Genomic DNA, 12715 nt, shown 5'->3' with positions numbered 1-12715 from the left:
ATTTATATTCGTTCGACACATTGTTCAATATTAAGGTACAATTTATAATCTCTCGGCATTCGCCGCGTTTTAACTTAAATAAATAAATATAAAATAAAAATTCATTTACTCTGTGGTAATAACATCTTGGTAATATAAATTATAAAAAAGAAAAAAAATATATCACATGTCAAAATGACAGATTCAAATTGGCGGTAAAATTTTTATATTTTTAATTTGGAGTAACGCAATCATATGTTCTATTAAGCATCGCCTAAAACCTCTGCCGAAATGTGACTTGGATTAATTATGTCTAGATAGTCTGTGAACGTCGAAATAGCGGCCAACAGCTGGCTAATAATATGCACACTAGTATACGACACAACTTAGATGTCGCATCGGCAAAATTCGTAAAACCGATCACATCCGAATTAAGTACGCTATCCCAAATTATCAATATTTATTTTTTATGTGAATATTGTCTTTACACAAACGTAATAACTTGTAATATCATATGAACTAATATATTCGTCAATTCGACACGTCGATTTACATGCACTCGCTGTCTCGGGTTGAACTGACGCGGGAATCTATAGCTACGAATAGCGTCGAATGGCGCGATAGGGAGCTGTTTCTATTGGTTTTATAAATCGGCAGTAATGCTACATCTAAGTTGTGTCGTACAAACGTAGTATAACGTTCAAATGTCAAAAAAAACCGTCACACAATTATTATAAAGTTGCTTGTTGTTTGAATTATTTAGAAGGGCAACACTATCTCGACACAAAAATAGATATAATCTCGATTTAAACCAAAATAAAAATTCGTTTACATTTTAAATAAATAGGTTAATGATAACTCAAAATAATACTCTTTATTATCTTTGGAATGAAATATACTTAGTTATCTGTGATACTGAAAATGGTTCCGAATGGACTCCTGTCATAATATACTATATCAATGACAGAAGTTATATAGATTAACAAATATCTTATTGTTATATTATGCAATTCAACCTCTTTACAACGCTATTCCACTTAATTGCTTGTAGAAAGTTTTAATTCTGAAATTTTCTAGATCAAATTACCTACATTTATTTCAACTAATAATATTAGTATTCTTTTAATATTTACTGACAAAAACTTGTCATACGTTTTAAATGTTAGTTATATTATATTATTTCCTTCCTTGCAATACCTTGCTACATAGCAACTTCATCAAAATCGATTCAGTGATTCAGACAAAGTTACTTTTGCGCTATATTAGTAAATAGTTGGCATACAGTTGTAATCAATATATTATCTGTATAATTGGACAATACTAAAACACCGTCTATTCTTTACGAATATCTTTGATGTTTTACGAATATTTCTATCCTGTCCAAATTATAATTTCGTACAGTCAGAGTAAGAAAACCTTCGTCAGTTGTCAAACTCATTCCTTTATCAAGTAACTCTTAGTCTCCTCCTCCTTTTGAATATAAACATCGAATCATTGCGACGCAATATGTCACTCTCGATCGGTAAAGCAGATTATCGCTCACACTGAGCGCACGATAATAGGTCTTAAGGTGACGAACTTTTTCTTACCCCGACTGTACATCAAAATGCACTATATTTTTAAAGTCTAATCGTTGATATTTTCATTTGTATACCTCTAGTACATTATACGTTAATATTTAACCATAACTTGACAGCTACTTTTAAAACAAATCAAACACATCATCAAAGTATCCGCTGAGCCGATTTCGATAAAACTCTTCATGTTCAAGTTTAATGAAAAATTTTCGATTTTTTTTTATATATTGTGACAGGAGTCCGATCTATAATATAACCATACAAACACGTCTTAAGTCAATAATAATGAAAAAGGCAGATAAAAAACTGAATATATATTAAATTCAGGCGTTTAATTATGTCACTAGTAAAACATTACAATTTTCTTTCAACTAATTCTTCTTTGTCACAGCGTAGAACGTTCAAAAAATAATTATTTATCCGTCTGAGCCTCGCATTCTTTAGTTAGTTCACGTCGCTCCTCGACCTACGAAGAACATCTGTTACAACTTTTTAATAATTAAAAAATATGTATTCCAGTTTTAAATGAGTAACTACTGAGTTTCTTGCCGGTTCTTCTCGGTAGAATCTACTTTCCGAACCGGTGGTAGCTTCACTTAATTGTTAAATGACGATTCAAAAGTACTTGTAAATGCTTACTAGAATAAAGTTTATTTTGATTTTGACTCTATTATTACATGTTGCAACACTGGTCACTACCGTCATCTTGTTTTTTCAACTCTGTCAATAGATGGCGCTAGTTTTTTGATCGAGTTAGTGTTATTGAAATTAGCTGTGTGTATGTTAAAAAAAATGTAATCTAGTATTAGTCGTGGACTTTGGGGACACGTGACCCAAGAATACTTCCACTGTCAGACTATGTAGTCAGTCTAGACTAGTCACTTGTGACGTCATATAAAGGACTTGATACCAGGCACGTTCAAATGACGTCATAACACCTATATATCTCATTATGACGTCATTCGAGTCTTTTTCAAACCGTATACGTCAAATTGACATACAGACACACCAAAAACATAAGTTATTCATTAATTAATTATTCAATCAAAAACTTGATCGCTTTTAACAAAGCATTTTTTAAGCATTTTATGCACTGGCAACACCAGACATCTCAAATATAATCAACTAGCTTAAGAACACTTTTATTTTAATGCTCATTAATTACTTTTGTATTTGCAAATCTAATTTAACAGATATGACGTCACAATACCACATGACACACAACATGGGACCCGAAATTAAACGCCCAAATTTAAATCGAACCTTATCACTAACGGTATTTGGTTGAGTTTCGTTTGTACTTTATTATGTGACAATCAATGATGTTGTAGTAAACAGATATGTTATTAACGCGCAAAAAGTGAAGACTAGAAAACGTCCTAATTGGGACGTTTGCCTTTAGTCGTTTTACGTAGTAATACGTTATAATACGTAATAATTACGTAGTAATACGTTTTGCGTAATTAAAACATCTAGTTATCCCTTTTACTTATTGTTTTTATCAAGCTATCCTTTTCACTTGTAACGAAATGTAAAATAAACGGTCCCCGGCGCGGCACACTTTTTTCTGTTGTTTAGTATGGATATAACATATCTGTTCATTAGAATATCATTGGTGACAATGCTATCTCGATAAATAAAAAATATATTATGAAATAAATAATAAATAAATAATCGTTGAATAACATAATGTATATGTTTGTATCAATAAGACATGACTTATTATATGTAATACTAAAACTAATTCTGTCCGGATGTCATGCGTTTTTCTGTCTCTAAAATTTTATCGACAATCGGTCCGGGTCGGAGAGAGAGACCCGATCTTTTGTCTCGCTCTTTCTTTTGTTCGACCTGTAATTTTTAACATTAGATACACAAATAAGCCTATGATTACAGGTTCAATCCCAGGCATGTGATATAAATGTTATTTAATTCTTTTCGAGCTCGGCGGTGAAGGAATACATAGCGAGGAAGCCTGCATGTGTCCAATTTTAATGAAATTTTTCAACGAAAAAATTTTCCCCTCGAAGGGAGGGGCTTTATCTAAGCAGTGGAAAAATTACAGGTTATTATTGTTATATTATTATAATGTGCTTTACGTTAAAAATAAGTCCTCCAAAAGATGAAATTAAAATAACCAATATACCTTATAAGAGAACCATATTTCATTAAAGATAAATATACACATATATATGTGTACACGTGCTCACTCACCTCTGGCTCACCCATGAGCGTTTTGGAGAGATAGGGGGCCTTCAGGACACCTCGCCAGTAGAGCTTCTCCAGGGGCCTGTTGACGCACCAACCCACACAGCGGACACCCAACGAACGCCAATAGGCGACCTCGCTTCTGGAATATAAAAATAAAACTATTATACCACAAATGCGAAAGTATTCTGTCTGTCCCTCTTCTTAAACCGACGAATTTGCTATGGAGATAGTTGTTCGTGAATCCCAAAATACGCAAGCGAAGCCCGGCCAACAACTAGTAAAATATAAGAAAGACCGTAAGCGGCGCGGGGCGAGGGGCGCGGGGCGCGGGGTACCCACTCACGGGCTGGCGGCGGCGCGGGGCGCGGGGCGCGGGGCGGGTACTCACGGGCTGGCGGCGGCGCGGGGCGAGAGGCGCGGCGCGCGGGGCGCGGGGCGCGGGGCGAGGGGCGCGGGACGCGGGGCGCGGGGCGGGTACTCACGGGCTGGCGGCGGCGCGGGGCGCGGGGCGCGGGGCGGGTACTCACGGGCTGGCGGCGGCGCGGGGCGCGGGGCGCGGGGCGGGTACTCGCTGGCGGCGGCGCGGGGCGCGGGGCGCGGGGCGGGTACTCACGGGCTGGCGGCGGCGCGGGGCGCGGGGCGCGGGGCGCGGGGCGCGGGGCGCGGGGCGCGGGGCGCGGGGCGGGTACTCACGGGCTGGCGGCGGCGCGGGGCGCGGGGCGCGGGTCGGGTACTCGCTGGCGGCGGCGCGGGGCGCGGGGCGCGGGGCGGGTACTCACGGGCTGGCGGCGGCGCGGGGCGCGGGGCGCGGGGCGGGTACTCGCTGGCGGCGGCGCGGGGCGCGGGGCGCGGGGCGGGTACTCACGGGCTGGCGGCGGCGCGGGGCGCGGGGCGCGGGGCGGGTACTCGCTGGCGGCGGCGCGGGGCGCGGGGCGCGGGGCGGGTACTCACGGGCTGGCGGCGGCGCGGGGCGCGGGGCGCGGGGCGGGTACTCACGGGCTGGCGGCGGCGCGGGGCGCGGGGCGCGGGGCGGGTACTCACGGGCTGGCGGCGGCGCGGGGCGCGGGGCGCGGGGCGGGTACTCACGGGCTGGCGGCGGCGCGGGGCGAAAGGCGCGGCGCGCGGGGCGGTTACTCACGGGCTGGCGGCGTCCTTGTGCAGCAGCACGGCGCTGGCGGCGGCCCAGCGCGCGGCGCGGCGCCAGGCGAGCGCGTGCAGCGCGTCGGCGACGCGCAGCGCGGCGTGCACCGGCAGACGCTCGCCGAACCTGCCGACAGGCCGACACCACTTAGGACCCAATCCACACTAGCCTTACCGACTTGGTGCAGATTAGATACAAAAAATGACTTCAGTAGTACCAGAGATGCATTTTGGTGTACCACAGGGTTCTCATCTTGGCCCCACGCTATTTCTTATTTCTATTAATGGTAAACGACATGGATACCAAGGCAAACTGGACACCACCAAGCACGTACTACAAAGAATGACTTCAGTAGTACCAGAGATGCAATGCATTTTGGTGTACCACAGAGTTCTCATCTTGGCCCCACACTATTTCTTTTTTTTTGTTAATGATAAAAGACATGTATACCAAGGCAAACTAGACAAAGCCTCACTTAAAGATAACTAACCTCGGATTACTTGGACCGTCCTCAGCATCATAGTCTTGAGCGCTGAAGCAATACGGACGATAGCTGATGGCGCCCACGATCTGAGGATCTTTTTTTCGTATCTAGAAACACAACAACAATAAATCAGTTATCTTGCCACACAGCTTTGGAATTGAATTAAAATTACTTAATGAAGCGTTACACTTATTCGTTGATATTTAGATCACTAATAGTTATAAGTCTATATAACTAACTAGCGCCTCGTTCCAAGATCGTATGGATGGACATAAGTTATTTTTTAAAATAACTTTTATCTTTTATTTACATATTTTTGTTGTTTTTCTCCGACATGTATAACAATTGTCATTCTATTTCAACTTATTTATACAAAAACCTTGATAAATTATAATAAATAAATAAATAAATATGAGACAACAACACATACATTACTCTGATCCCCAAGTAAGTAGCTGAAGCACTTGTGTTATGGGAAATCAGAAGTAACGACGGTACTACAAACACCCAGACCCAAGACAATGTAGAAAACTAATGATTATCAATATCGACTCGGCCGGAAATCGAACCCGGGACCTCGGAGTAGCATACCCATGAAAACCGGTGTACACACCACTCGATCACGGAGGTTAGGTTAGTTAATTATATACCTAAACTTTCCTTTTAAATCTCTGTCTATTAGTGATAACTGCATGAAAACCCGTTCAGTAGTTTCGAAATTTATCGCAAACAGACAGACAGACACAGCCGGGGACTTGGTTTTATAATATATAGTGTCAACTAATTACCTGGTATAAAATAAAAGGATTGAACGTCGTCACAGCAGCAAATTTGTACAGTATTGGACGGGAAGCAAATGTATCAAGGATACCATTTATAACCTGAAATTGAAAAAAAATACTAATAATAATAGTCACTCAGTTATCAAAGACATAGCTCAAGTCAATAATAAAACAACAACAAATAATAAAAGTCAGTCAGACATCAGTCACGGTTACCTATCTCATGACAACTTTGAGAGATATATTAAAGTAAAAGTAAAGTAACAGCCTGTAAATTTCTCACTGCTGGACTAATGGCCTACTCTCCTATTAGGGAGAGGGTTTGGAACATATTCCACCAGGCTGTTCCAATGCAGGTTGGTGGAATTTCGATGAAATTAGACACATGCTGGTTTCCTCACGATGTTTTCCTTCACCACCGAAAACGAGATGAATTATAAACACAAATTAAGCACATATATATAGTGGTGCTTGCCTGGGTTTGAACCCGCAATCATCGGTTAAGATGCACGCGTTCTAACCACTGGGCCATCTCGGCTCACATAACAGTATTTTTGGTATAAAACATAGAATTCAGAGTAACATTGTTTGTGTACTGTCGGAACTGTTCAGCAATTAAAGAAACAAGATATTGTTCGATATTAATATGGGGTTCAAGTAAAGATATAATTTTCGAGATATATATATATATATATATATATTTATATATAATATATATATAAGTATTTAGGCTTGAATCTTGGTGGTAGGGCTTTGTATCCTACCTAAGTTAATCACCACATATTCTAACTTCACTAGGTTCACTTTATTATTTCAATATTAAGTTACCACTGAAATTATTTCATTGCAATGGGTATATATCTGTCCTACATACTCAATGATCATCATACACAAATTAATATTTTAACTTAATTATTCACCTGGTTGATTCATGAAAAATAATATTAAAACCTTTGACTATGGTCATACAAAAACTTATATAACCAGCATAATTATGTGGAATATTTCAAGTCAATAGGCTATTTGACGAATGCGATATGCGAATGATGCGAAATAATGCGAAAAATAAAATGTGAATTATTGTTATCAGTGTTTTATTAACGAAAGTTGAAAATAATACTTAATTTGTTCAAAAATCCATAAATAAAAATGCATTTTTCAAACGTTTGTCACGTGACACAAAACGCTCCTGATTGGCCGGGCTTGTGAAGTCACTTTCTTGTAAACTTTGCTTTTCTACTATATGTACCACAGATTAAAATACAGGATAGTGACGTCACCGACCCTATTGCAGCGCCGTATTGTCCAAGTAGCGTTTTTGCGCGCTATTTAAATATGGATTTTTTTAATATGATAGTTTTCGGCAAATATGTACTAGAAATAAAAAACACAATTTTACTGGATTCCTTAACTTCTACTAAATTTTAAAAAGCAGTCAAATAGCCTATTGCTGTTTTAAAATCCACTTTCATGATAAGACATAAACACAGATCATCTCAAGCCAAATAACTAAATAATCAGATAAGTTTCAGCTTAATTTCTCATTTAAACATTAAATTTAATAATTATCCCTGTCCAACAACAACAATAACAGCCTGTAAATTCCCACTGCTCGGCTAAAGGCCTCCTCTCCCTTTGAGGAGAGGGTTAGGAACATATTCCACCACGCTCACATGAGGCTAGATGGCCCAGTGGTTAGAACGTGTGCATCTTAACTGATGATTGCGGGTTAAACCCAGGCAAGCACTGCTGATTCATGTGCTTAATTTGTTTTTATAATTCATCTCATGCTCAGCGGTGAAGAAAACATCGTGAGAAAACCTGCATGTGACAAATTTTATAGAAATTCTGCCACATGTGTATTCCACCAACCCGCATCGCTCTCCCCTCCATAAATATAAACTTAAACCCAATATCAAAATAATAAATACCTGTTTGTCTTCACCCTTAACATCAATGATCATCCTAACTTCATTGGATAGAAGATAGTCGAGGGCATCGTCCAGACGACACAGATGCACTTCTTTGAACTGATGTCTGTAATCAACGCAATGAAAATATAAAAATTAATCATAGTCGTCTTGTAACTAACTGTACACAAGTTTATGAACAGGAACTTTTACACCGAAGCTGCCTTGATATTAGCATCATTACAAAGTTGATTTTACCCAAACAATGTTTATTATTCTAGACGCAGGCATAGCTCTACCTCTCGTTGTGATAAAAATGATTAATATTTTATTTACGTGTTACAAATAAATTTCTCATCAAAAACTTGACATTGATATATTTAGCAGAGTGCTCTTTTAGCTAAGTAAATTTTGAAAAAACAGAAATATCGGCTTTCTAGCCCAAAAGTGGGCTGCAAAATAACAAGACATTAACAGAATTTTCATAAATACTATTATGAATCAATTGAGGCATATCACATATTTAATCTTATGTAAAAAAAGCTTTATAAGTGATTATATAAAGAAAATTGTAATGTATTAGTAATGATAGTGGAAAATACACAGCTAGATTTTTTAATTTTTATTTTTATTCTGTTTCAACATTATTGTCGACTATATTGATCCATATTTTATTAATGGACTTTTTATGATACAATATGTAACAGCATTTTTCAAATCTATTTCATAAGCTTTGAAACACAACAAGTTGTAAGGAAATCTACTCAGTAGATTTTGCTATGCCTTTAATGATTTGTTATAATTGTGCTTTAAGAATCTGTCAAATGTTTAATAAAGGGATATATATATGTGCATGTGACCAGCTGTAAAGGAAACACATATTATCAAAGTTCCAATATTAAAATATTAAAGTAGATCAATCTGTGCATCTAGACTAGAGTTCTAGACTTCTAGTTTCTAAATCTAGAGTTACTTTGACAATCTCTTGCTTTGTCACAGTCAAACAACTATACCAAATTGTAAAAAGCAAGCTTGACCTCTTAGGAGGAACCACCCACTTCATAAAAGATGCATTTTTTATATAAAATTTATTCTTTATTATATTTTATTTATGTTTCACACAGACACAATAAGTGTCACTATTTAGATTTAAGCAAGAAAATTAGATAAGTTAACATTTTCAAGTACTATCTACTATGATGAGCATGTATTTTATCAATGAGAACCACATTTGTTATGTAATTTAACAGATCTAAGTGTACAGACTGCGCGAAGGGATTTTGTTTTATGCTATGTATCATTTTATACTAATTCTTTCTACTCTGTGTTATCTCTATCTATTCTGTACTGGCTCCTAGAATCTACTATACTTTTTGCTATTCAATGTATAAAACAAGGGTCATAGCAAATATATTTAATATTATTTGTAATTTAATATTTGTTGTATTTTTGTAATAACTTTTTTTTTGTCAAGATGTATATTCTCAGGCCTTTGCTTTATTACATTTCAAGCAAAGACTAAGAAATATACCAAGTTTTTATTTTTCTTATACTGACACTGTATGAAATAAGTACTAGTACTAACCTATTGGGATGTGTAGCTCCAACATCTATATTTTTTATGCTATCCCAGTCCATCATCTTGACATCAGTGATGGTACCACCAGTCAGCCTCTCCAGACCCTGATCGTGTAACAGCACTAACTGACCATCCTTCAACGTCCTCACATCCAACTCTACGAAATTACAATCTCTCTCAACACACTGAAACCAAAACGAAAAAATAAACATCTAAATCGAAGCGAGATTCGAAATTCAAATTTATTATAACGTACACTGAAAACTTACATATTTAAACGCTTCCAATGTATTTTCCGGCGCATCGAAACCAGCTCCTCTATGCGCGATGCATTTCACCACTCTCTCGGGATACATAATAGCCTCCTTCGATCTGGGCTCCGGTCCGAATATACTCTCGACATTGCTCTGGTCCGGTTTCTTTAACCGCGTTAAATAATAAACAGCAACACCCAACAGACCCACATCAACTCCAAGCGGCAGAACTGCTTGTAAAGTCGAAATAAATGTAAATAGAAATGATATTACATAATATATACTACTGTATATGAAAGTAAATATCGCTAAGAACATATTTTCGATCGTTCGTTTCAACTTATTATCTAATGTGTGTTATGAATTTCGAAAATAAAAAACATTTGTACTACGAAGGCGGGGCTTATTTGACATTGACAGGTACTAATGAAGCGTTTAGTTTCAACATTGTTTAATTATATTTATTAAAACAATTCAAAATTCATCTCAAATTTATAAGTAACTATGTTTTTAAAAGGTAACTGTAACTTACATCTTTTGGTATAAAACATGTTAGGTAACTAATTATCAAATTAATTCAAACGTCCTTCGGACTCATAGCACGTAACTAATCGGTATAAATTGTAAAAAAATACTGATAATATTCTCCGTGGCAGATAATAAATTAAAAGAGTTATGTGGTACACTTCATAAAAAGTTAAATTAAAAGATATTATAGGATACATAAAAAAACACGTTGTAATGACACTTAATATATTTTACTTATAACGAAACTTTTTTTAAGTAAGCACAAACTAAATTACAAATTGGCCTAAGAATATCTACATTACAATATTCTAGTTTCATATATAATTACTTTTAAATTAAACTAAATCAAAAAAACCAGTTCAGTAACAATGCATAAATACTTACTATTAATACATAATACTACGTTACTTTTATTTATTAATCATATTTAAGAATTTAATAATGGTTTAATATTTCTAGTGTTGTATCTATTAATTACAATCGATACAATATGTCTTATTATAAATAGACATGTTTCCACAACGGACAAAACGCTGGCGCCAACGAATAGAGCAGTAGTACCCCCAAGAGAAGCTTTAAAAAAAACAAATTATTATTCGGTGTGATCATAAAAAAAATAATTACAGAATAATATTGTAACATAGTAACACCATTATACTTCTTAAACAGTACTGAATTAAATAATTTATGAAATTAAAATGAAATATCAAAATTCCACTCAAAGATTCAAATAACAAAACTTTTTTTTTAAATTCTGGTTACATACAAAAAAGATCGTCAATGCTGAATATCACGTCGCGGTGAAGTCGAAATTTTGGCGGCATCAGTGTGAATTTGACAACGGCGTTCTCAGTTCCCTCCGACGTGTCATTCATGTTTATGGAAATAAAAAATGACTTCAGTGTAACCGTTTGAAACACGAATAAAGTGTAGATGTTAGTATAGTGTTATGTGTTGTCTAATTCAACATTTTAATATTACTCTACCCTTTTAGGTCTGTGTTTTTGTTGGGCCAATGTTGGGCCAGTATATTTCGTCAAAATCTGTTTTCACGATGCCATACTATTTATACAGTATTTACCGTTTGCTATTATATTAGAATTTAGCCCAACACGCTAGCCCTATGTATACTAAGGCCTAAAACATAAACCTTGAGATAACCCTTAAAAAAATGGCCTATTGTACTATTGTAGGCTTATTGTAGGGCTCTATCTCTTATGGTGGCCTCCTGGCATTTGCCTAGGTTTCTCTCATCCAGCCCTGATAAATCCGACAGTATTATGGCGGACTACTGGGTAGTCATTAATCAGTTTACTTTCGGAAATAACAGTAGATTCATCTCTGTGAAAAAAAATACGAGGATACCTGCAACCGATGAAAACTGCACCTATCTGAACGATTTAGTGTATGATTGATCAATCAAATCAAATCAAAATATACTTTATTCAAGTAGGTTTTTACAAGCCCTCTCTCTCAATCGTCATTTAACAAATATATTAAGTGAAGCTACTACCGGTTCGGAAAGTAGATTCTACCGAGAAGAAACGGCACCAAACTCAGTAGTTACTCTTTTCCAATATTAAAAAAAGTCATGTAGTTGGATACAATTATATATGTATGTAATATATCCTGCCTGGAAGTCAAAAGAGTAATAATTCCACACGTTTTTGAATTTTGTCACCTGTATAATCTTGTATTGAATATTATAATGTAATGCCTTCTTTACCAAAGTATTTTTTACAAAATATTTATGAAATGGCAAAGTTAAAAATGTCTGTTTAATCTAAATTGCAACTAAACTACAAAGCTATGTTATCACAAAACCTACATTTATTTTTGATAAAAGGCTGAAACTACTTTGTATAAATTTTAATCTTTACGTATAAAGAACCTAAAATTAAAAAAAAAAAGCTCACCGAATAAGGACCTTTTTTGTATGTGAATAATAGTTGAGCTCCTCACACTGCGGCATGCAAGAGCATTTAGCAAGGTTCTTTGGTAAATTGATGAGTATCTCAACGTTTCGTCCAATGCACGCCATGCCATGTGCGTCACACACGTCGCCATCTTGTTTCGTCAAACAAATAGTACAAATTATTATTTACTTAACCCTTAAACACATTTAATTTATGACTGAAATAGGCTCTTCCGTTATATAGATTTAGAAATACGTTGTCATTATTGACAAATAAATTTAAAAATAAAGGATATCAAAATAGGTTACAAGCATTATTTTTTTAATGATATTTTAAAGTAATTTTAGTTAGCAA

The 12715-nt window shown here is 36.8% G+C and overlaps 1 protein-coding gene across 3 annotated transcripts; it reads right to left on the bottom strand.

The window, feature by feature from the left end:
- Positions 1-1818: 1818 nt before the first annotated feature.
- On the bottom strand, positions 1819-12547 carry LOC124541704 (glycerophosphodiester phosphodiesterase 1). 3 transcript variants are annotated; one of them, XM_047119639.1, is made up of 9 exons: positions 12362-12547; positions 9933-10147; positions 9670-9848; positions 8106-8211; positions 6181-6273; positions 5399-5499; positions 4906-5034; positions 3771-3906; positions 1819-2022 (listed from the first exon to the last, which is right to left on the bottom strand). In XM_047119639.1, exons 1-9 carry the CDS (start codon positions 12510-12512, stop codon positions 1969-1971), a joined length of 1164 nt encoding a protein of 387 aa, XP_046975595.1. In that variant the 5' UTR covers positions 12513-12547; the 3' UTR covers positions 1819-1968. The 3 variants fall into 3 exon arrangements, with proteins under 3 accessions (XP_046975595.1, XP_046975593.1, XP_046975596.1); XM_047119637.1 differs by lacking the exon at positions 1819-2022 and adding an exon at positions 3123-3407; XM_047119640.1 differs by lacking the exons at positions 1819-2022; positions 12362-12547 and adding exons at positions 3123-3407; positions 10450-10540.
- Between the last annotated feature and the right edge of the window lie 168 nt (positions 12548-12715).

This window comes from Vanessa cardui, chromosome 28, assembly GCF_905220365.1.
Source record: "Vanessa cardui chromosome 28, ilVanCard2.1, whole genome shotgun sequence".
Classification (NCBI taxonomy): Eukaryota; Metazoa; Arthropoda; class Insecta; order Lepidoptera; family Nymphalidae; genus Vanessa; species Vanessa cardui.
This window is presented reverse-complemented; position numbering and strand designations above follow the sequence as displayed.